The sequence below is a fragment of the Castor canadensis genome, chromosome X, assembly GCF_047511655.1.
Source record: "Castor canadensis chromosome X, mCasCan1.hap1v2, whole genome shotgun sequence".
Taxonomy (NCBI): domain Eukaryota; kingdom Metazoa; phylum Chordata; class Mammalia; order Rodentia; family Castoridae; genus Castor; species Castor canadensis.
In genome coordinates, this window is record NC_133405.1 from 125591220 (window position 1) to 125617392 (window position 26173).

The 26173-nt window shown below is 40.4% G+C and overlaps 1 protein-coding gene across 13 annotated transcripts in view; it reads left to right on the forward strand.

Moving 5' to 3' along the window:
- Sh3kbp1 (SH3 domain containing kinase binding protein 1) overlaps window positions 1–26173 on the forward strand; it is a 328667-nt gene that overhangs the window by 112006 nt on the left and 190488 nt on the right. For all 13 annotated transcript variants that reach the window (XM_074063111.1, XM_074063114.1, XM_074063105.1 and 10 more), the window contains one exon: window positions 11443–11566. In XM_074063111.1, coding sequence (XP_073919212.1) covers window positions 11443–11566 — 124 coding nt within the window. The remainder of the gene's footprint in view (window positions 1–11442; window positions 11567–26173) is intronic.

Here is a 26173-nt window from a genome sequence, read left to right on the forward strand (position 1 = left end):
CGTTCGATTTCTTTCTGTGTTTAAAAGATCTTAATGCATTTAAGTTTTTTCTATTATATTATTAGTCTTAGAGATAATTGTGACTAAAAATTAACATTGAGTTAGATGCAGGAACTATGGCACACAGTAGGTACTCAAATATTTGTTAAAAGAATGATAGAAGACAGATTAGTGGTACACACTTGTAATCCCAGCACTCCAAAGGTTGGGGTGGGAGGATTGTGAGTTCTGGGCCAGGCTGGGAGAGATCCTGTCTTAACCCACTCCTCCCAGAAACAGAATTAATAGAGTGAAAGATAATGTCTGTCATTCATTGAGTTCCTGGAAAATGAGTGAGCACTGTTTCTCACACAGTACCTGAGGGACCAATGAAAAGGTTTGTACTTACAGCATTGGCAGTGAGAGCCTGGGACCACAGGAGCACAGGCTCGCATCATCAAAGCTGTTAAAAGACAGTGGAAGTGACTGTTGGACCTTGGCCATCACTTCTTCTTCCTCTTTTTCCTCCAAGAGCAAGTTTTTAAACCTTGCATGCAATCAAGCACTTTTTGTGTTTTGGGATACTGCTTCAGGGAGTAGATATGAAGCTATAAGAAACACTAAAATTTTTTTTTTCTAGAAGAGACTTTGATGGGGAAAATGCCCATACCTTAGGGAGCTCAATCTGAGGTCATACAATTAACCTTTTGGAACATAATTAATGAATCCCAAACTGTTTATACTCTGGGCACCTGAGCAAACTGGATTCTACCCACAATAAAACTGTAAGATTTAATATTGCTTCCTTGAAATGTGAGTCAGGTTACTACAAAGGTACCTCCACTCCCATGTTTATTGCAGCACTATTCACAATAGCCAAGTTATGGAAACAGCCAAGATGCCCCAGCACTGACGAATGGATTAAGAAAATGTGGTATCTATACACAATGGAGTTTTATTTAACCACAAAGAAGAATGAAATTTTGTCATTTGCGAGTAAATGGATGGAACCGGAGACCATCATCTTAAGCGAAGTTAGTCAGGCTCAGAAGGCCAAAAATCATATGTTCTCCCTCATATGCAGATTATAGACTGAAAACAAATGCAGTAATATTATTGGACATGGGTCACACATTAAGGGGAGAATGCATACAGGAGGAATAGGAAAAGGGAAGGAAACCTAAAAGTTGAGTGTGGTTGATGTGCTCCCTGTCGAGGAGCGAATATAGTAATCTTAAACTGGCAGAGGCCACTATGGGAAAGGGAGTAGGAAGTAGTGACGAGGTCTGGTAGAGATGAACCAGTGTGGGTTGTAATACACATGTGCATGGAAGCAATGCTAGGGATCTCTCTGTATAGCTATCTTTATCTCAAACTAGCAAAAACGCATATGCTAGCATGCATTCTTATGCTTTTCCACTTATATGTCTTAGTGATTGACCTTACTGGTACATGCAGACTGGTGTCATTCCTGGAGAAAGTTTCATGGCATGAATTTATTGTCACTCATAAATGGCTTTCTACTGCCACATAGTTGTTTTCTCTCAGTCTTTTGCTAATTTAAGCAATGCTGTATCAATTAATTTTGTACATATGGCATTTTGCACATATGCAAGGATATTTCTAGCTTAAATTCCTAGATGTGGAAATACTGAGGCAAAAGGTATAAGCATTTAAATTTTTGATTGATAGTTGCTACATTGCTTCCCACAGAGGTTGTATCAATTTATACATCAGTTTATGCACTCATTAAGAAGTAGATGAGGCACTCTGCACTCTTGTGAATATATTATCAATTTTTTGATTTTTGCCAATCTGACAGATAAAAATATTTCATTATAATTAAAAATAAGTACATCCCTGTCCAGACTGTCCACTTGTAGAGAGTTTTGTACTCGCTGTTCCCCATTTTCTGTATTCTTTGAGTGAATACCAGCTGTGTGCCAGGCTCTGAGCTACGTGCTGTGGAAACAGAGCTAATATTCTGAGAAAGCCAGATTCTAGTGTGAGGACACATGTAAACACTATTGTCTTATAGTAGCTAACTGCTACAATTTGAGATATGAGAAAATAGCCAGAACAATATAGGGTCCTCTGGTATGCTGAGCACTGCACAAGTATTGTTGAATGACTCCCACTGTAATTTGCATTTCTGTTATGAATGCGGTTTAAGCATCTTTTTATGTGTTTTGAGCCATTTGGATTTTTTTCTCTTTTTTGTGAACTGTCCTTTACTATTTTTGTTGGGTTATTGATCTTTTTCCTGATACTCTCTCTATATAACAGGCAACATTCTCCCAGTTTACCTTTCATCATAGTTGCTGAATTTTTTGGTTTTGCTATGTCGTATTCACAGTTTTCTGCCCTTTTTTTTGTGGTACCTGGATTCTGTGTCAAAGTGTCAAATTGTCTTTCTTACTCTGAGATTGTAAAAGAAATTCTTCATGTTCTCTTCTCATGCTTTTAAGGTGTAACTTTAAGGGAATAAATTCATTTGGAATGTCTACTAAAATCAAATTAAGAATTACTGGTTGTTTTAAAAATGGAGGCACTAGCTGAGCACCAGTGGCTCACACCTGTAATCCTACCTACTCAGGAAGCAGAGATCAGGAGGATGTCGGTTTGAAGTCAGCCCGGGCAAATAGTTCACAAGACCCTATCTCAAAAAACCCATCACAAAAAAAACGGGCTGGTGGAGTGGCTCAAGATGTAGGCCCTGAGTTCAAACCCCAGTACAGCAAAATAAATACTATTCTCTAAATAAACAAACTAATCAATAAATAAAAAAGGAGGCACTATGTGAGTGTGCTTACTATTGTTACCTTCTTACCACTCTTAAGCCAGATCTGCATCTTGTTAGAAGTTGAGGGTGATCCAGTGAATTCTAGTTGTGTCTCTGTAAGGGTGACCCAGATCTCATGATGTCACTGTTTTGGGCTGAATTGAACACCCTACTCCATTTGTGGGTAGATCTTTTGCCCATAACATGCTACTTAATTGGCCATTTGGTCATTCACTTGACAAATATTAAGTGTCCTCTAAAGCATGTCCAAACATCTGGTTGATAGTGACAGCTTTTGATCCAGTGGTAATCATCTGGCTGTTTAGCAAGGCGTGAGCAAGCATAAAGGCACCAGCTGTCACACAGGTAATCACGAGTACATCATGAAGCAGCATGACCTTGTGACGCAAGAGTACCCCTTTCACCTTTGCCCAGTATCTGGCGTTTGCTGTGCTTTTGGCTCTATAGATCAAGAGCTTCTTGCTCTTTTTCTCTTGCTCTTGTCATTTTCCTTCCCATGCTATAAGTGATTTTTGGGTAACAACGCTGCAAGTATATATTGCAAATATATGTTGAAGATTGACATAGAAACACAGCAGCAGGGCTGGGGATATAGCTCAGTGGTTAAGTGTTTTCCTAGCATGCACAAGGCCCTGGATTCACTCCCCAGTACTGCAAAAACCAACCAACCAACCAAACCAAACCAAACAAAAAACACAGCAATAGGTGTCCTTGTTATATTTAAAATTTTCCTTGTTAGCTTTGAGCTGAAATGTCATTGATGTGTTTATAATTACATGTCAAAACACTTTTCTAAATGGCAGCATATTTTGTAAGTATGAGAAAGCTGTGGTGGTGTGAGACATCAGTGTGGTTTCACTATGTAATTTTTAGGGGACGTAATGAAATACTTCAAGCATATATCAAATACCAGTGTGCCTACCTTCCTGCCTTATCAAATCCTCATATCTTCCATATTTAATTTGTGTTATATGTATGTAATACATATATGTCTATTATGTACATTTCTCTCTACGGTTTTCTCTAATGATGATGTGTATGTCATGGTTTGTTAGTATGAGCATTTTGTTATGGTAATCAGCTGTGTGTGTCTCACCATGTAGCCGAGGCTAACCTTTAACTTGCAGTCTTCCTGCCTAAGCATCCCTAGTGCGGGATTACAGGCATCCACCATCACACCTGGCAAACATCTGTCTGTCCTTCCTTCCTTCCTTCCTTCCTTCCTTCCTTCCTTCCTTCCTTCCTTCCTTCCTTCCTCCCTCCCTCCCTCCCTTCCTTCCTTCCTTCCTCCCTCCCTCCGTCCCTCCCTCCCTCCCTCCCTTCCTTCCTTCCTTCCTTCCTCCTTCCCCTCCGTCTAGCTATGTATCTAAGAGAAACAGAATCTCCCAGATACAGCAGAAGCTCCCTTTGAACGTTGCTATTGCTCTCAGAATTCTTGTTGTGTCTCCAGGTGTTCTGAGACAGACTAGCCTTTTGTAAAGGGAGCAAAATGCTGGGAAAGCATGCTGGGAACACACTGGCAGGGTGACTACTCTCAGATTTGCCTTTTGTGTGCTAAGGAGGAAGATACACCATTGGGGAGCAAACGTGCTGGTTCTAGGGTTCTGCATCCATTCAACCCCCTCTTCATCAGTAGATTTGGTGTAATGGTTTGTTTTTAGTGATTTCCTTCTGTCTCCAGCCAGTGGTAATTTTGCAAAATGTTTTCCCCTGAACTAGTACAGGGGCACAGCTGTGATCCCATAGCCATAACTGACTCTAAAGGAAGCTTTTCCTCCAGGAAGGAAAAGACCAGGATTGAAGAGAGGCTGACCAATATTCCCTACCCTCCTCCTACTCTGAGCCCTGGAGAGCCTGCCTAGCCTCATTCAGCCCTCGTAATGCAGAGGAAAGTCCAAGGGCCAGCATTCTGAACAGGTCAGGGTGGCACCAAGCTCCCCCTGGTGTCTGTAGCACAGCCTGCTCCATGTGCATGTACTGTTTGTTGGTGGCAGGAGAGAAGGAACTCTTGCAAGAAGGAAAGCAGTCGGGGTAGAGAGTAAGGATCCATTACAGCTGATTGTGTAAATGAGGAGTGATGTATCTTGGCTCACCCACTGACAGTTGCGACCATCCCTTCCCTTAGTGTGGATCCCAGAAAGCTTTCCCCACCTGAGAGGAACATTAAACTATCTAAGCATTCACTTGTCATGTTTCCTATCTTCTAGGACAAATAGCACATTTGGATTTAAAAGAATCTGTCTTTTCTGGTCTGTGTTGTTCTTTTAAATTGAAACAACTTACAGGAAAGTACAGAAATCTTAGAAGTACAGTTCAGTGAAGTTTTTGGTTATGGATCATTTTCGTCTTCTCAGCAGATTCCTTGCTACCTCTCCCCTCCCCTTTAGTATCTCTCCAAAGCTGAGCTTCTGAGATCTCTCACCAGTGACTGGTTTTGCCTGTTGTCGAGCTTCCCACAAATGAACTTGTACAGTGTATAATCTTTTGTGTCTGGTTTCTTTAATTCAGCATTATCACTGTGAGGCTCATTTGTGTTATGTATAGTTTTAATAGGACTTATTATTTAATAATGACAGCAAACAATAGTTTGTAAACTACCCTCCAATGCACTATTTTAACCTGAAGACATCTCTGTGATGGCACATTTAACACCAGATGCCTTTTCAGATGGCCAAAGGACTGTTTAGAGGCTTTAAGTATTGTCCCCAGATTGCACCCCTAATAAATGATGCCAGGGATAGTTCTGGTTGTCTGACTAACAGCATCATTCTCTCTGTCCATCATGAAGCCTGTGCTTTATCCTGTGGCATGGTTGGTGGAAGACACAAATGATAAGAGGAGGTAGGCACCCCTCAAATGGGACTTTCGTTGGTGTTTTTCCCTGTAGTGTTTCGGATGGAGACTGACCAACTGATTCAAAGAAGAGTCAAGTCAGCTAAACCCCAGCACCTGTATACTATGCAGTGGTTGGGGAGAGAGAGGAAACTCACTTGGCTCAGCAGCCAGCCACATCCAGGCAATTCAGCTTATTGGAAAGCAGACTATCCTAGTTAAGCTCTCAGCTGCATACAGGCCATGTGTTGGCCCAGTGAGGTTGGAGGTCCCTAAATGTGTCATGGAGAATTTTTGCTATAGCAACACCATCAGAACTGTTTGGTCTCTCATTGTGGGTAATCCATTTCAGCCCAGTGCCTCAGGGAAGCAGGATTGGTGTGAGGAGGAGTTCTCAAGCATGTTTGCAGTGTCAGTATCTTGTTGGTGGTCATGGTTTTACTGCACATGCCAAATTTCCATTGTTAAGGCATCAGAGTTGAGATAAAGAGAAGCTGGCTTTCTTTTGTCTACTTAAATAGGCTTACTGATAGCCCGTCTCTTCTGTATTGTCTTTAAGCAGTACTATCATTGCTGATTTATACCTGTTGTCATGTATGTATGTATGAATTTCCATAAGCATTCATGATCCACCATTCTGGGCCAGGGGAGGAGGTAGCCTCTACTAGTGGGATAGCAGTGTACTCAAGTTCTTAAGCCCATTTGGGCTTAGTAGACAGGAAGCTGAGATTGAGGGTGGGGACCTAGGAGCACTCAGCAATGGGAAATTCAGACTCCTGCAAACTTGAATCAATACCTCGGAGAGCTCCAGGGTAGCAGCTATATATGGGCAGGCACAAGTTACTCTAGTGTCAAGTCTATCTTTCTCTGCAGGAAGGAGCTCCTTTACGTGGATGATAAGGGACTTCACAAATTTGAGCCTTGATACTCTTGGGTTTATGGGTTAAGTGGTACATTGCTTCCTTTAAGCGTGGAGGAAAGCTATGGTTCCTACTGGAGCCACAGGCAGAATGGTTTCAAGTACTTTCTCCCCCATGGTCATGACATTGGCTCTTCTTGGGAGGTGAGATATAGCAGGACAGCTCTGTCCTGGTCCCATGGCTGGCTCTGCCCCATATTACATTTGTGGCTTCTGTCTACTCTTGTATCCTCTCTGACTGTGTCCCACTATTCTTATGTGTAAAAATATGTCTGGCAAAATCAGGCTCTTTATTGACAGCATGATTGGAAGATGTAAGTGGAAAAATATCTGTGAAAGCACTTTGTAGGTGTCATCGTGTAACATCATACATTTTTAGAACATACTGGTAGGAGCCCATGACATCAGAATTTTATGAAGGTAATGTATTGGCCAACTTGGATTTGCAAAATAACTGGTACCATAGGGGCAGTATGCATGCCAGATATTTTTAGCCAGAAGCACCTACAGGGAATTGTGGCTTCCTGTGATTGGAAAATTTTTTTGAATGAAAGGGCTTAGTCTGTGGTCTTTTGGAAGCAACTGGAGATTTCAGTAGGTAGATGACAGGAACAGACTTTTGTGGTACTGGAGAACGAACCCAGTGTCTCATGCTTCAAGTACTCTATCACTTGAGCCATAACCCTAGCCCTTTTGTTTTTAGCAATGGGGTCTCCCTAACTTTTTTTGCCCTGGATGGTCTTGAACCACAATCCTCCTATCTCTGGCTCCCCAATAGCTGGGGTAACAGGCATGCGCCACCATGCCTGGCTTCAGATGTTTGCTTTAAGAGTGTCCTTGGAGGCATTGTGGAGGCTGAACTGGGAGGGGGGAGACTGAAGTTGGGGAGACATTATCAGAATCCAGGCAGAACTCAAGGGAAGTGTGGTTAAGAGATAAGCTCTGAAGCGATACAGTTGCTAGCTCTCTGTGTCTTGGTGTATTTGTCTGCAATTGGTACTCTTGTGCAGATGACAAACTGCCATCTAGGTGAAGCTCTTAGAGAGGGTTTGGCACGCAGTAATCACTCAAATGTTAGATGCTGTCATGCGGTGGTGTTTCTTCCATTTTATTGTCCCCCTCCCTGTAGATAATGTACTTTGATCAAATTCACTCCCTTTATTACTCTTTCTTATCTCTGCCCTTTAAAACAATTTCAATGGGTTTCATTCTATTTTCATATATGTGCATGCATTTTAAGTACTTCTATGTACAATCAGTGACACTGATCACATTCACAATTTTGTATAATCATTACCACTGTTTCTAAAACCTTTTCATCAACCAAAACAGAAACTCTGTAAGCATTAAACCATTATCTCCCCATTCCCCTCCCCCAACTCTTAGGTGACCTCTAATCTTCTTTCTGAATTTGCCTATTCTAAATATTTCATTTAGGGGAATCATATCTGTCCTTTTGTGTCTGGCTTATTTCCTTTTGCATGTTTTTTAGGATATTCTGTGTTGTAGCATGTATCAAAACCTTATTCCTTTTTGAGGATAAATAATATTTCATTGATTAGATATACTACATCCTGTTTAGCCATTCATCTGATCATAGACATTTGGGTCACTTCTCCCTTTTGGTTATTATTTACAGTAAACACTGGCATGTGTGTATCTGTCTGCATCCCTGCTTTCAGTTCTTTTGAGCATATCTCTAGAAGTAGAATTACTGGGTCATGTGGTAGTTTTGTGTTAACTTCTACAAACTGCTGTACTGTTTTCCACAGAGGCTGCACCATTTTATATCACCCCTAGCAATGTACAAAGTTTCCATTTTCTTAACATTCTTATCAATGCTTGTTGTTTTCCATCTTTTTAAGTTCTAGGTATCTGAGTAGATTTGAAGGTGTATCTCATTGTGTTTTATTTCCATTTCGCTAGCGACTAATGATGTTGAGCATTTGTCATGTGCTTATTGGCTATTAGTGTATTTTCTTTGGAGAAATGTCTATTCAAGTTTTTTGCTTGGTATTTATGTTTTAATAGAGGAGAAGTAGAGAGAGAGAGAGAGAGAGATTGAGGAAGTGGATAAAGCCAGACTGGGCGACTCATTAGATAGGGAGGTTAGTTAATGCTGACTTTCTAGCCTGAGTAAGTGGGTGGATGATGGAGTGTCAAACAAGATGGATTTCCTCCCCTGAGAGAAGGGGCATTTTGGAGGAAGGTGTTGGCTTTTAGGTAGGCCTGCACTGAGCCAGGGTGTTTTCAGGTCACGAGCCTAAAGAATTCACTGCCACATCCATGTACCAGATTGTTTTTTCTGGAAAAAAAAGGACATATTTTAAAGTGTATATCCTTCCTGCTTCCATCTGAGAAGCACCTTACGAACTTTGGTCAATATTGGGCTTCTTTGGTAAATGTGAATGAGCATTGGGGAAACAAAGGAGTCTGGGCTTTCCAGGCCAGCCTTTTTCTGGTGTTGTATCTTAGCCCTGCCTGCTTTTGATCAGATAGGTCCTTCCCAGCCAGCTGCTCATGGTGCTATTCTGAAGCATGGGAACCCAAGCATTCTTGAGAGCCATAGCTTCTGAGGCTTTCTCAAGTGGCTACCCCAGCATCAAAGCCTTTGTCCTGCTCCTCACCCTTCCCCAGCTTCATACAATTAGCGGTTAGTGATAAGCAAACACTGTCCATGTTGTCCCCATGACCCCACTGAATTTCTTAGAATCATTCCTTGGCAAAGTTGGTGATGTGTTACTGAGTCACATTGTGTCTGGGTGGGGAAATTTGTGTTGGCACAGTCATATCCATCTTGGGACAGAAAGTGAGATTTGAGCAACTGTTTTCACCCCAAAGAAGCAACCATTGGGGAAATGAGTGCACTTTGTAGCTTGTTGTCTTTAATTCTACATCCACAGCCTACTGGCAGCCATCATGCAGCTCAGACAGGCATGTGACTCAGGCAGGCAATGTTTGCAGATTGTCCCCTGATGCCATCTGCCTGTGAGACTACAAGAAGCCTCAGCAACTGCTGTTCCAGTAGATGCTGGGGCTGTTGTGATGGGTGTCCATGTACATCCACTCATGCACATACGCCTCTGTTGTGCAGAGGTACTGGTGTTGGCCTGGGGCTGAGCTCTGCCACGTTAGGGCTGTGGGATGCCAGCTGAAACTCTCAGCCCTGCAAAGTACCAACCTTACTTTGCTGGCTTCCTGGGCGGGGGGACCCTGGTGAGGGAGGAGGAGATGGTGAGGCTGCTGTGAACATAGCCAGCAGTTGCAGAATTGGAGATAAGTAACCCACAGTCCAGGGTGTAGAAAGCTAGGGGCAGTGGCAGTGTTTTGACAAGCATTTTTTTCTTTTTTTTTTTTTTTTTTGGTGCTGGGATCGAACCCAGGGCCTCACGCATGCTAGGCAAGTGCTGTACCACCGAGCTACATCCCAGCCCAGGCATTTGTTTTCTTTTCACCTCAACCCTCTGTTTAGGCCTAATTATGGCCCCCCAACCTAATTTGTCACCTTTCTGCTCATTCTATAATAGGAACCTGTCCCCATTTCTTATCCCTGCTCTTTGTAAAGCACACGTCCCTTATCTGTCATCCTTCCTGCCATTCAGCCATGCTTCAGGTGTAGTTCCTAAGCTTACATTTTTTCCTTAGTGTGATCATGGGATCTTTGCTCCTTTGGGAGGAATTCCTGTGTACAGACCTGCACTGTGTGAATTACTATCATTTTACTATTAATTCTTTTGCGAATGATTACATAGCTTATTAAGATAATTTGAAATACAGGTCAAATATCCCTTTGAGACTAGAAATATTTCAAATTTAGATTTTTTAAAAATAATTGACATATTTGCACTTACCTAATGAGATATCTTAGAGATGAGACCCAAACCTGAACACAAAATTCACTTAGGTTTCATATATACCATATATATGTATGTATGTATGTAATTTTATACAGCATTTTTAGTGAGCCTCTGTTTCATAACAGAAACTCATCACATGAGGTCAAGTGTGGAATTTTCCACTTGTGGCATTATGTGCTCAAAAAGTTTTAGACTTTTGAGCATTTCATATTTTGAAGTTTTGGGTTAGGTATGTACAACCTGTAATAAAATCAGCCACTAGATTTAAAAGATCCAGATATTAATGGAGCTTTAATAAGACTCCACTTAGACTGGGGTGAGCAAAATTTTTCTATAAAACGTCAGATATTTTAGGCTTTGGTCTCTGTTGCAGCTACTCAGCTTTGCCTTTCTAGCATCAGTTTAGCCATACAAAATATACACGGATGTGGTCGTGTTCTAATGAACTTTATATACCCAATAGAGGGGTGGGGTGAAGTTGGTTGACCTTTGGCCTCAAATGACAGTCTTCATTGTAGTCTGTCATCCCTAGTTTTTTCTTTGTCAAGAGTTGAAAAGCTGGACGAACTTGATGAATGGAAATGAGTTGAAATCATCTTTTGGGTTTAGTATAATTATGAGCACAGTGGTGATTTGGGAATGTAGTTCTCCACACTTCTGTTGAGAAGAATAGAAATCTGAAGGCTTTTTAAGAGGTGAGTCTGCTTGGCTAAAGCTTGTCGTTGTTCAAAAAGTAGAAGAAGCTGTCATTTAGGGCTGTATGATGACTTTTGCATACCAGTCATTCTCTTGATGGTCACAGGGAATGCCCCCAGTCACATAAGTTCACCTCACCATACTGGGCATCATTCTACATTTTAGGATTGGGTGCTTCTGAAATAAACATAAGGGAAAAAAAGCATAAAACCATAGGAAATGGAATTTGTAAAATACTGTGTTTTGCTGACTCGGCATTATTCTAGTACATTTCCAGAAAGATGAAGCTTAAGATAGTCAAAGAGGTACCCTAAAATCTCAAACTACAATCTCTTTTCCTTTTATGTGTCTCACAGGAAATAAAGAAAGATATGAAGAAAGACCCTCTCTCTAGCAAAGCTCCAGAAAAGCCCATGCACGACGTGTCCAGTGGAAATTCTTTGCTGTCTTCTGAAACAATTTTAAGAACCAATAAGCGAGGTATGGCAAAGAAGAGCACCCCCCTCTCCTCACACAAACAAAGTGAAACTTCTGAATGAACCCTGTCAAATTTTGCATTTCTGAAAAATTGAACAGAGTGTGCCCTTTTGGCTTTCAGTATAAGTTTTGGACGTACACATGACTAGTAACTTTTAGTAGCTATAATGACGGGAACTCATAAAATGTTTTCTCACAATGAGAAAGTTGGCAAAATTTATAAATGATTTTTTCCTAGTGTTTTTAGCTTCCTCTTTCACATCTATTTTTATAGATGAAAGGTGAATTAAGAGAATGGTATGGTGCAGGCTGAGTACCATGCTCTCCTTTTAATTTAAGGCAAACTCTATCAGAGTCTTTCTCTAACTGCCCAGCTCCCAAATACAGACTCCTGCTTCCTTGGGTTTAAGAGGAAGAATGTATGAAGATATAGCTAATGTATCCATCTAACCTGGAAGCCTTTAACCACCTTCTTTTCCCTCTTTTGAGACCTCAAGTAAATTTTACGTATCAGTTTGTTGGAATTTTGCTTTCTCCTCCATCTTTCTCTGGTGATAATTGTTGTTTGAAATGATGTGAGAGAGAATATAAGATTGTGACGATGATTTTACCCAGTTTGGTACTGTGGTCAGTATTTCCTGACCTCAGCATAGCCAGGGCCATGCTTAGCCGAACAGCCTTTAGCTGCTTTTCCTGGGCTTATTAAAGGGAAATGGAGAGCTCTTCAAAAAGAGCAGGAAATGTGTTAGCAGAGGGCTCCATTAACCAGAAGAAAGAAGGCATGTTTACATAACCATGGGGAAGAACAGCCAATCTTTCATAAAATTTAGATAGCATAAGAATTTGCCCAATAAACTGCCCATTGATCATAGCACTTGAAACATTAGCTTTGTGTCTCCCTTCCTTCCTGCTTCTTCCTCTGCCCCTCCAGCTGCCCTGGGCTACATTTCCTTTTTTTGAATTATTCAGATGAAATATTGGCCAGAGGCCCAGGTTGGGTTAGCAGCTTTAGGACTTTCTTTATTTTCCTCCTTCAATTTTAAAATTCCCATCCTACGAAAGCCGGGATTTCCCATTTTAAGAATTTAGCATACATTGCTATAAAACCATAGTCATCCCCCACAGTGCCTCCTGCATTCTTGCAAATAAGATCCCAAACTCCTGAGACCTGTACTCATTGGATTTGAGAGCTGGAGTTCAGGGAGTCTTATGCATTGTCAGGCCTCCCTGGCTGCTCTGAGCTGTCCCTTTCCTCCAGCTCTTCTCAGGTCAGCTGGTTCAGCAATTGCTCACGTGGTAACCAGTAGCAGGGCCTCTCCAGCCAGCCCTATTTTTGTAAAGTCAGTAAGACACTTATGGTAATTAATTAATTTCACAAGAGAAAGAATTAATTAAGGTAAGGAATGAAGGTAATTATCTGGATGAGTTCAATAGAATTACCTGAGAACTTTAAATCAACAAAGGAATAGAACTTTTCAGATATTTGTTTCTTGACACCTGAAAATCTGGCTTTACAGATCCCCTAATGGAATTTCTCATTCACCAGAAAAATGAGCTCAAAGGGCCGGCTTACTCGACTTGCATTCCTTTTTTAAGCCTTCTGCCTTAGGCCTATAGCTGAATTAAGACCTACCTTTTACTCTTAGGTCTTTTATGTACTAAATATACCAGTGGCTGTGAGACCTGTAAATGTGAGGCCCACAGTGACCCATCTTCATTCTGTCCTAGTCTTTATACTGACCTCGTGGGTCACCTGGACCAAACATAAATTTCCAGCTGAAGGGAAGCATTGTGTACTAAAACCCGTGTTGCTGTAGGCCCTCCCCCATCCTGTCAAGCCTAACAGTATTCTACTACTCCTTATAGTAAACAAGTGTGGGGGGGGAGATGGATTGGCCTTGTCAGGCCAGATAAATAGTTCATTGTACTGAGCTCAAAAGCTACATTTTTCCCACCCCAAATCAATGAGAAAAAACAAAACAAAACACTTTTTTCCTCTTAAAACAAGGATCAGAAGCTAAATCTATGGGGGTGATTCTAGTTATAAACACTTCTGTCCAACTAATTTTTAAAGTTTTATGAGTTAAATGACTGAAGTCTACCCCCTCCTTTTGTTTCTATGGAGCTTTGTCCTTAGAAACTTTTATGATTGTTTTCGTCTACTAGTGTCCTTGTAGCTGTTATGGAGGGAGGAAGTTGTCATCAGGGTTTATTGGTTTGTTTTGATTTGCTAATGTGGGATCTTTCTTAGAGTCCACCTTGTAATTCAACCTTGGACCTTGGTGAGAATTTAGCAGAATTAACACAAATTCTTTTCTTCCAACTTTATCAAAGATAGGATGACTCTTTTCTTTGTATGAGCCTTATCATTTGATACAGTCTTAGAATTGGTTTAATAAAGAGTAAATTCTATTTCTATTATGACTCTGAAACTGAACCACTTCATTGGGGCCTGAGTTTGAGACAGATTTAACTGAAGGAGTTTGCCCAACTGTGTCCAGCTGTTCTTGTACTTCAAGGCAGGCCTCACTTTGCAGCAGTTGAGAGGAGGTTGTTGTATCTCACGGTCTGGGATGAGCTCATTCTCCCCAGGTACCTGCAATAAGGGCAGCAGATGCTTAGGGCTTAAAGGAAGCTTGAGAAAAAGAACCACAGAAACATCAGTGGGGGCGCTGATTAGTTTCAGTTTTAACTTTTCCAAATTACTGTAGAGTTGGTTTAGGGAGGTATAGAAATGACTCCATGGGCTTTTCCTTTGAGAAAATTTCAGCCTTGGCTGAAATTCCCAGGGAAAGCAGCTCCTCCCATCTGTCTCTCCCTTGGGGCATTGGAACCTCAGGGGCAGTAGTGCCTGTTTTCACCTGAAGTCACAGTGGAGGAGCTTCGTGCTTGGAATAAGCCTTTCCTGAGGAATAAGAAGGTATTTTTCATTTAAACTTGCACGGTGTATGTTGTATATCCTAAAGTTATTCCAGACTCCAGAAAAGGTAAAAAAATTTCCTTGGAGCTGTTTTTCTTGTGACAGTGACTTATTCTTTTGTTTCTTCTATCATTAAGCCTATATAGGAGAATGATGATCGGTCCTCTTACATTGATGGGTAGAGGACGTTTTTAAATTTTTAAATTTTTTATTGTACTGGGGATTGAACCCAGGGCCTTATGCATACGCTCCTCCACTTGAGCCATGCCCAGGCCTAGAGGAATTTTTGAACAAAGCATTCAAACCAGGAGTTTAGGACCGAAATTTAATAAGATGCAACTTGTAACAGTTACTAGCAAATACCCTAAATATGTTCCTGAAAATGAGCAGTGGATTTTATCCATTTGAGTATAGATTCATTTCTACTTGAATTAAGAAGAAAATAAAAATCGTGTGGTTTCGCCCTTAGAAAGATTTTTCAGACTAACTTTACCCATGTGATTGGTTAAGTATCTAGCTATAGTCAATGCTTCATAGCCTACATGAGGACTAGGTTTTATGTCAGCTCTCTAGCATGCATCGTTAGTAGCTCATGTAGGGAAGATATGTCTCTGCCTCTCTCTGGCCCTCTCTTGCTGCCTGTGATTTTGGACATTGTTCCTTCCTCACTTTTTTTGCTGAATACCAATGAACATTCCATAGCATGTGTTTACTGCATGCCAGCTATGCACCTGGCCCTGTGCCTGGTGCTGGGGCAGACACAAAGACTAGAAAAACAGCAGGCAGTCCTGCCTGCAAGCAGTTCCAATCTGTTGTGTCACATGGGAAATGTTGAGAAAGCACTGTTCATTTCTTGTATCTTTTTAAATAGCAAGGTGGGGGTATGTCTCTTATTTACTATGTCATTCTCAATGTGAAGCCACTCCATGAGTTTCTAGTTGGCTTTATATGTCCTTGTTTCTATTTCCAGTTTATCATGAATTCAGTGTTTGGTAAGTCTCTATTGTATTTTGCACATTTATTATTCTTTGCTATTACTATTATTATTGTTATGCTCTCCTGATATAAAATGTATCTTATATAATCATCTTTTTAAGTCGCTCTGCTACTTTGGCATCTGCCTTCTGAAAGATAAACTGCTTTTACCATCTTTATTTAAGGTTTGTTATGCATTTGCATTTTACTGCCCCTTCCAGAGATTAATGCTGAAAGATGTGACAGCTTTAAAGATGTTATTTGTAACAGGTCTAGCTCTGATGCTGTGAGGTGAGATGTCTGTCTCACATGTGATTCAAGTGAAGATGGGATGAGGGTTGTTCTCTGAACTGGTATGCGGGTCTGACTTTATCAAACATTGCTTTGTGGGTTTGTTTCTGGTGTTTAGTCCTTTTGACAGATTCAACTCAAAAGTCTTCCTTGACAGAGAGACTAATGGCTGCTGTTCTTCTGGTGACACACTGTTGCTTTGAAAGTTAGTGCAGAAGTCCTTCAGAATTCATTTTGCGTGTGGATGGGTGATACATGCCCTCCACCTTAATATGAACTTCGTGCTTGCCACACAGAAGGGCTCTCCAGTTGAGTCTGCTGACCATAGCTGGCTGGAGGATTTAACTTAATTTTACCTTAATGTGTGTCTTTCTTTTCCTAGTCATTCCAGTTCCTAAACAGATCTGACCAAGTGACCTCTCTCCCTGGCCCCTTCTCCGGAAGGAGAAATGTATTTTTCAAGCTTTCATTTCTTTTTCTTTTTCTTTATTTTGGTGGTACTGGTATTCAAACTTGGGGCCTTATACTTTCTAGGCAAGTGCTCTACCATGTGAACCATGTCCCCAGCCCTTTTTGCTTTAGTTATTTTTCAGATAGGGTCTTATGTTTTTCTCTGGGCTGGCCTGCTGTGATATTCCTACCTATGGCCTCCCTCATAGCTAGGAGTACCGGTGTGTACCACCACACCCAGCTTTTTTTGTTGAGATGTGGTCTCACTAATTTTTTTTTGCCTGGGCTGACCTCAAACTATGGTCCTCCTGCTCTCTGCCTCCCAAGTTGCTGAGATTATAGACATGTGCCACCACACCCAGTCCTCAAGATTTTATTTTATTTTATTTGTTAATTTTTGTGGTGCTGGTTTTTGAACTCAAGGCCTACACCTTGAGCCACTCCACCAGCCCTTTTTTGTGAAGGGTTTTTTCAAGATAGGGTCTCCTGAACTATTTGCTTGGGCTGGCTTCAAACCGCGATCCTCCTGATCTCTGCCTCCTGAGTAGATTACAGGCGTGAGACACTGGTGCCTGGCTTGCTTGGCTGTCCAGAATTATATTTCTAAGGTGTATGTTGGATTGGCTCATGAGAATGTGAGTGAGGGTGTGAATGTATGCACGTGTGTGCAGATGTGCACATGCTGACATGGAATGCTCAAAATGGCTCTGAGGCAGTGGTTTGGATCTTGATTGTGGGCTATTTGTTGGAAAGGAAACTATGAGCAAAGGATGGAAAAAAGTGCCTCCTTGATACAGAAAATGTCAACCACTTTGGCTTTCCAGTAGTTGGTTGTTTAAGGTAGGTACAAGATCTGGGGGTTTATTTGCAGAAATGAGATTTTTTTTCTTTCAAATTTCCTATTGGAGAAACAAATGTGAATTTCCCTCTGGTTAAGTAGATATCTGAAAATGTGACATTTTGAGTCGTCAGACTTTTCTCGGAGTTTCCAGTCACCTGTTAGTTTTGCCTCAGGAACTGGCTTTTGTGGACTTGACAGAAAGAGTGTGAGTTAACAGAAGTCATTACTGTCCTGTGGAAGCCCTTTACTGTCACGGAGCTAGTCTTTCCAGGGGAAATGAGAATAAAGCTGGCAACCTGGCAGTGACTGTGTAGGAAGGCTAGTCATTCAATAATACATACATCTGTGTGAATGTGTGTGCATCTATAGACTTTCTTCCAGTGGGTCTTCATTTTCAAAAGCTTGAGTAAAAAATCTTTTAAGAGGCCTTTAAAAATAATATCCCTGACTGCATTTCTGGCAGATTTTGCTTGGAGCCTGTGTTAGGACCAGTGATTGATGTTAGAGTATGTGTTACCCTTGCTTACCCTGTTCTGCCTGTCAAGCCTAGGAATGGGGGTGGTGAAAGGGGTGGAAAGCAGCTCTGGAGGGTGCTGCTGTTGCACATTCTCTGTGTTTTTATGTGTGACTCACTGACAATATTAGTTTTAAAAATATTTTTATTAGCGTATAATAGTTGTATAGGGGATTTCATTGTGATATTTCCTTATATGTTTACAATGTACCTTGGTTAAGTTCACTCCAACCCTCATTCTCCCTCTTACTTAATTTCAATAGGTTTCATCGTTCTGTTTTCATACAAGTGTATAAGGTACATCAGCCATATTCACCCTTCTTCACCCTCCCTCCTCCCAGTAGTACTCACCCCTCACAGGACCTGTTTTATATTCCTGGCTTTTAGATTTTAATTGTATTTCATCATTCATAGGGGTTTAGCTGTGGTATTTTACCCATGAATATGTTGGTTTTCAAATTTTTCTTCTAGTATATTTATCTCTTTTCATTCTGTGTCCTGGCCCCAAGGCATTAATGCTAGAGTAAAGAGTGTCCCATGAAGTAGTCCCATATTTGGACTTCCACCATGCTCCTGTTGGGTTTCCACCCAAGTCCATCCCTATGAAGATCCATGAAGTGGGTTTGAAGTAGTGGCTCCACCTGGTGGCTCTCCTGGGAAACTCTTTCTGCCCACCTCCTTTTTCTTTTTCTTTGGGAGTCTTATTCAAAGATGCCTTTCGTTCCCAGGATTCATTGTTCCCAATTCACGTAATTTCTTATCAGACCCATAGCTTCTCACATTGCACACACATTCCCTTTAGCCCCTTTCCTTTTTTGTCTAAGATTTGCTCACTGAACTCATGATCTTTTCCTGATTCTTGCTCTATCCAGTACTTCCACTGACCAGGATTGTTGATAAGCATTAAAAAATAAAGGGACTCCTGTAGGCACAAGTTAAGGTACAGATATTAATTTGGATGTAATAAAAAATTACACTGAAATCCCTGTAGGTGAGCCAAAGTTTCCTCCGTAATAGCTCCAAGTACTCTTAATTTCTTGTTGAACCTGTGTATCCTCCAAGGAACAATATTTTATTACTGATGTTGTTTTCAGTTGCCAGCAGGTCATGAAAGTAAAAAGCCAACTAATTTTGTAGGCTTTGTTATTGTTTGTAAATTCTCTATGGGCAACCCCTTCTTGCCTGGGTCTAAATGGCCCCTGCTTGGTATGCTATCGAGCGTAAGTATTTTGATAAGTAAAAATGTCTTGTCTTTAATATTGTTATTTTTCAGTGCTTGTTAGTTAGTAACATTGGAGAGGTCTCCTATTTTAGCTATGTGGCTTATTCTGGGAAATTAATCACCATTTATAATTTTGTTTCTATGGGAAAATGCATTTGGAGTTCCAAACACCATGTAGAGCGTAGCACGCTTGTCTAACTTCCTCTTTTGTTTTTTATATTGCCAGCAATAAAGGCTTAGCTAGTTTTTAAAAGTCAGAGTCTGTGTAATTGGGGATGAGTGAGGTTTGCTCATGTTGCACAGAGTTGACAATATATGGTACGGAGTGCTGGAACCGTCTATGTCCATATAGTACACCAGGTTCTGAGGCCAGCATTGGGTTCGTTCACATCGCACCATTGTATGGGTTGCTTTTACAGTGTATCATCCTTACTGTGCTCAAGTTTCCCTGTATAAGGCATGTTGTACAAGGGGGTGCTAGTGTACATTGCCACCTATCAGGGAGGACACCTTGCAATGAGTCTAATGTGTTCAGACAGAGTCTAGTCCAGCATTTCCCAGTGTGTGTTTTGTGGGTTTACAGCTCTGCAAAATGTTCCACAAAAGAGGGCTGGGGAGAGGGAAGGACAGACAGACAAAGAAAAGAAAATTGACCCTCTGGTCATATTTCAGTTGTAGCTGCAGCACAAATACCCTGTTAGAGATTAGCAAGTATATTTGCATATTGCATCCTCTCAGATGTCCCATGATAAGGGACATCTTCCATCATTTTATCTTCCATTATTTTATTCAGCATGAGTTAGGACTCCACTGTGGGATGTGCTGGACTTCAACATGCAGGAAAGGAGCTCCCTAATTCTCTGTAAGATTAAGTGTGTGAATGTTAAAGTGAGAGAGTAGTGATAAGAGAGGTGACTGACATGCTTCTAAAGCCTGTGGCCAGAAAAACGTGAGTCAGATGGTAGTAGGAAGACATTTCCTGGATCCAAAAGCTTTAAGCCAGTCCTTTTGGTAGTTTTTCAAGTGAAAAGCTGAAAGGGAACTTCTTCCCTGATCGTTTCTTGGTTTCTTATTTCTAAGACTGTCTCCCTGGGCATGGAAAATGGGCTGAGGGGGGCCTGACCCAGTGAGCTGTGAGCCTGGTTGTGGGACTTGGATCAGGATGGAACCTGTGATTCTAGGGGTGATTTTTATAATGATGACAGGCTGCACTCAGGCATCGCAGTATGTCCCATCGCCTTCTTTCCCTGCTTTGGTTGAAGCATAGCTGTTCTTGATACCATTAAAACCTTGAATGTACGTAAAGAAGAGCTTTTCAGTCTCTCTGCCTTCCAGCGAAAGAGGCTGCCATTTCCAATTCAGGTAATAAGTCTACATGTGATGCTGTGAGGAAAAACCACAAAGCCTGGCTTTTTAGAGTTCTGGAATCATAGGATTACTTTGGCTGAAGATCCATAGTGTAGGTGCCGCTTACTGACATGCCTCTGCCTGGAAGACCCTGAAGGACATCCCTCAGATCTGAAGAACTGACCTGTGCTAAGCCTCACATAGTAGCCTTCTTTTCCAAAGAGACATTTTTCTGGGAAGAGAGCTGGTAGATTAATAAGAGGTAATTAATTAGGGGTAGATGGATTTAAGTGGTTGGCTGTATTTGTTGCATTGCATGGGGACAACAGTTAGACACTCTGGAAAAGGGTTATTTTCTTCTACTAATGTCTACTGATCTTTGTCCCCTCAATGCCATGTGCACCTTTAGCTTAGTCTTAGGATTCTTGGCACTCTGTGCTGGTGAAGCCTTGGGACTCTTATGCCCCAACAATGAGGACATTTCATGGCCTACCTCCCTAATCCATGGTCAGGCCAACCGGGGCCCAGCTGCAGTGCTAGGTGGGCTGCCCTCATTGTTCCCGCCAGGAAGGGACAGAGAAGAGCCAGCAGCTCCCCTGTATGTACCACTGCATGAGAAAGAGCACTGGTAGGCAACTAGCCTGCTTGTTCCCTTTGCATTCCTTTGGAGACCTGATACACTCAGCAGCAGGGTGTTGTTGCAGGAAGAATGGCAGTCAGGGGCCCCTGACCCCAGTCCTGTGGTACCTCCGAAGTTTCTTTACAACTTGAGAAAGGTTGCATGCTCTGTTTTCCAATTTTCCCAATGGTAAGATAAGATGAGTACTCCCAATAATTCCCTGGACAATTTTGAGGATAAAATAAAGAGAATGGGGTGAGGAGTCACTCACTGAATGTAGTAGTAGTAGTTACTAAAAGTGGTAAACTGCTAGTAGGACCCCAGAGTGCTGGGAAGGAATTGGAGTTGTATGGAAAATAGTGATAAAGTGTTGTTTCCATGAAGCACCCAGTGATCAAATGCTCATGGAACATTCTCCAGTATGGACCAGATGCTGGACTGTAAAAGAAATCTCAATAAACTTGAAAAATTAAAATCATGTATCTTACCCAACCACAATGGAATTAAATCTGAAATCAACAACAGAAGGAAATTGGGGAAATTCACAAATACATGGAGATTAAACAACATACTTCTAAATAACCAATGAGTCAAAGAATTCATAAGGGAAATTATGAAATACTCTGAGATCAATGCAAATGAAAACACAGCATTAAGAAGGTACTTCATGCAGTGAAGGAAGTGCAAGTGCAACATTGCAGCTACAAATACCTATATTCAAAAAGAAGACAGATCTTAAACCAGTACCCTAAATTTCTACTGTAAGAAAGGCCTGCGGGTATGGCTCAGGTGGTAGAGCACCTGCCTGGCAAGCCTAAGGCTGTTAGTTCAAACCCTAGTACTGCCAAAAGAAAAAAGAAGAAGAAGAAACTAGAAAAGAAGAGCAAACTGAACCTAAAGCAAGCAAAAAGAAGAAATAATAAAGATTACAGTGGAAGTAAATGAAACACAGACTAGAGAAACAGTATAGAAAATCAACAAAGCCAAAAGTTGGTTGTTTAAAACGGTCAACAAAATTGATAGACTTTTTTTTTTTTTTTTTTTGCTGTGCTGGGGTTTGAACTCAGGGCCTGCTCCTTGAGCCACTCCACCATCCCTTTTTTGTGATGGGTTTTTCAAGATAGGGTCTCGAAAACTATTTGCCCAGGCTGCCTTTGAAACTCAAGCCTCCTGATCTATGCCCTGTCTAGCTAGGATTATAGGCATGAGCCACCAGTGCCCAGCAAAGTTGATATACTTTAACTTACGCTGATCAAGAGAAAAGGAGAGACTTAAATTACTAATATGAGGAATTAGGTAGGACACATTACTGCCTATCTTAGAGAAACTGAAGAATTATGGGAATACTATGATCAGCTCATACCTTGCTGATAGGAATGTAAAAAGGTACAGCCACATTGGAAAAATATTCTGGCAGTTCCTCAAACTGTTAAATACAGAGTTACTATGTGATCTAGAATTCCACTCTCAAGAGAAATGGGAAGATATATGTCCACATGTAAATTATATATGAATGTTCATATAGCTATTATTCACAATAGCCAAAATGTAGGAACAACCAATTGTCTAGCAACTGATGATCCAATGAACAAAATATGGTCTGTCTGAACAGTGGAATATTATTGGGCCATCAAGAGGAATGAAGTACTGGTACATACAACATGAATGAATCTTAAAACCTGCTAAGTCAAAGAAGTCAGACCACATGTTACATGAGTCTAGGATAAGCAGATCCCTAAAAACAGAAAACTAATTAATGTTTGTCTAGAGCTAGGGGTGGGAGTGGAGAATGAATGCTAGGGTATGAGGTTTCATTTTGGGGTGATGGAAATGTTCCAAAATTAGATGGTGTGATGATTGTACAGTTGTGTGACTGTATAAAAACCATTTAGTTATATGCTTAACGTGGGTGAATTTTATGTTCTGTAAATTATACCTCAATAAGGATTTTTTTAGAAAGAATATCCCAAAAGTGGTTTTGAAATGTAGTGCCTGGCTGTGTCTGTCTATCTGTCTGTCTCTTTCTTTCTCTTTTACCTTCCCTACTGCCCTACTGCTACCCACTCCCCATCTCAGCTGAAGGACAAGATGAGCCGTTTCTTTTATTCAAGTCTTTAAAGTTATATATTTCTCAGTGAAGCTTTATATTTTTATTCAATCAGTTGCCTAGGAGATAGTGAGTCTGAGGGATCAAAATGACACTGTTTTGCTAGGGATGACCTAAATATTAGATAATCGATTTGAGAAGGGTAGAGAACTGGCTGTGGCCTCCTATTGTTCATTTCTTGAGAAAAAATGAGATTGGCTGTAAATCAAAAGCCAAACCTCTTATATTCTGAATTCTGTGCTTCATGGAGCGAGCCTCTGCTGGAAAGGAAAGAATCCACTTATATTTCCAATTTTTCTTGCCATTGTCGGTAACTGTGCTGGCTATTTTTTGCTCATAAATCTTTATCTGCAAAAATGATGATTTCTTTAGGAAAGATTCTTAGATGTGGAATTACCGGACAAACGTGTGTATACATTTCATGAGACTTAGATTCATTATTGTCAAATTGATTTCCTGAAGGCTTGCTGCATTCCACACCACCAGAAGTGCAGAGATGCTTCTTAGTGCTTTAAGCTTGAATTTCTCTGATTAATAGTGTTCGAACATTTTTCTTCTATTGTTTGTTAGTAACCGTTCTTCTTTATTTTAAGGTCTTTATATTTTTCTTACTGAATAGTGGATTATTCTTTTGTCATTCATGGTGCATTTTGCTTCCCTGTGCGATCACTTTTCATCTTGTTTACCATTGATTTTAATGTACAGAAATAGTACATTTTTATGTAGATTAATATATTGATGCTTTGGGGTTTCTCTCAGTTTCTCAGCTAGCCTTTCTTTTCTACTAGCTTCACTTTCTACCTTGCAATTTTAATCTGTGTGGGATTTTGATGTGTAATATGAGTTTATATGCAAATTGATTTTTATTTTGAAATAGCCACTTTTCCAGGGTCCTTTATTGAGTAATCCAGCCCTTCCTCAAGAATTTGTCATACTTCATTTATCATAGAATGTTGTTATATATTTGAATCTTTTTCCCTGTGGACTTTGAAGTCAGTGCCATTCATTTGTCTCACCATTCTTGTACCAATATAGATAAATTTGTGGCTTTATAATATATTTTAATATATAGTATAGCAAGATTTTGTCCTTCCTATTAGAACTCTTCATGTTTTATCTGTTTATTTTAAAATTGTCATCAAGTTTTAAAACAGTCTCATTGGAATTTTGATTTGAATTTCATTAAAATAAGTGAATATAGAATGAATTGAGATTTTTCCAACTTTTTTGCTGACAATTTTTGTATTGTCATACAAATTGTCTTTATATTCCAGCACATAAGATCTCTTCTCCCTCACCACTCCTCCTAAGCATCACAGTGGATGAATCCTTGCAAATTAAAATATCTGTCCCCTCTTGAATTCTAAATAGCTGATTCTAGACATCCAGTGACATGTATTATCCCTCTCTTTAGTCACATGTTGTAGTTTTATTTACAGTCTTACCTATTCTTATTCCTAGATAGATTGTGGTTATTGTTGGCTCCTGTAAATAGGAACTTTCCCCTCATGATTTTTCTTATTGCTGATGTATGGAAGAATTTAATATTTAGTATTTGTCTTATGATAACCCTTTGTGAAGACTCTAAAATGCTCCTCTTTGATACCCAGAGGATTGTTAGTACTTATCAGTTACTAGCTTTCATAAGGTAGATCAGGGGAAATTATGAAATGCTATATTTGAACAGATGGCATTTTAGAAACAAGAATTCCTTAACTTGGATACAACTTTACAGTGAATATGTGTAAAGGAATTATATGTGTATATATGTATGTGTGCATACATATACATATATACACACACACAAACACACATGAGAGGGAGAAGGAGAGAGATTCATTCACTCCTTAGAGTAAGCCCATGAGGGGTGGTAAGAGAAGTGTCATTGTCAATCAGTTTTCAAAGTAAGAAAATAGGTGGGAAAAAGTGAAAAATGATTTTCCTAAGGCACCAACACAAAGTGGATGTGGAAGACCTTTTGGTCCTCTTTATACAAATATGTAAGTAATAGTGTCAGAAAAGCCTCTTTTGGACAATTGTAGTTGCATTCATTCCATTGATGAATTTTTATTCTTCCATAGATTTTGTGTTTAGGTTTTGATTTTATTTATTAGATCATAAGCTCCATGAAGGAGGAAGGTACATGTTATTCCTCTTGGAGCCAACTTTACCTGTTGAATGCATTCAGATACTAACCATTTTGAAAAAAGTTTGCAAGAGGAAAACTGCTAGAGGGAGAACAACCTTATTAAGCTGTATGTTTAAGGAGAAGCTCTTGAAATTCATTGATTCAGATTTGTCTTTGACTTGATCATCTGTTTTTGAAAGTGGACCATGAGAATAAGTACTGCACCTACCTTTAGGCCTGATAACAGGCAGTTGGTTAGTGGAGAGTGAGACGGGGAAACACAGTTCCAAAGGAGGAAATTTGAATTGAACCCTGAGTAATGTAATGGCACGTAGAGTTGTAAGGGTAATTGTACTGGAGGAGAAGGTTCCTGAAGTTTTGACATTTATTTGTATAGGGTGAGGTAAAAGTGGGAGAATGTGTCCAGAGCAAGGGAAGATTTCAACTTCATGTGATCATTTTAATCTGTATTTGATTGTACACCATTCTGTGAGTTTTCTAAATGAAAGTGTGTGGAAGTCAGTTAATTTTATAGGTAGCAATGTGTGTATGCTTCTCTTTTTCTTGGAGTCTGTGGACCAGGCAGCTTTTCTTTGCTTCTGGGCTTCTCCCTCTCTGATACTTGATTTGTTCATCATGACCTTTGCAGGGCAAGGGAGGGAAAGTCAAAATAGTAATCAAGAGGGATAGTTGGATCATGTGATGATGTGTCAGTTTTGCTGTCCAGAAGCCTGGTATTATTAATGATCAGGAATTAGATTAAGATTTCAGTGTAAGTCAACTATATCTGAGAGGGAAAAAAACTTGAAGTTGGCTTGTTAAAGATATAGGGAGGTGGCAACCCTGTAGGGGTGGCTCTAGGAGCCCTGTTTTCTCCTTCCCTTACTCTCTTGTTGCTTCTTTTCCTCTCTGACCCCTTCTTTCTCCCTAGGACCAAGCTAGATAGATTCTCTGATACTGTAATTCCTTGCAAAGGAAATCAAATTTCCAGAAATTTCCCAGGCCATATTATTTAACAGCTTAAAGCAAACAGATGAACACAGCATGCTGCTAATAGTTACATTTTTATTTAAAAATGCTGTTTAGAGGGCTAGCAGAGTGACTCAAGTGGTAGAGTGCCTGCCTAGCAAGCGTGAGGCCCTGAGTTCAAACCCCAGTACTGCAAATAAATAAATAAATAAATAAATAAAGCTGTT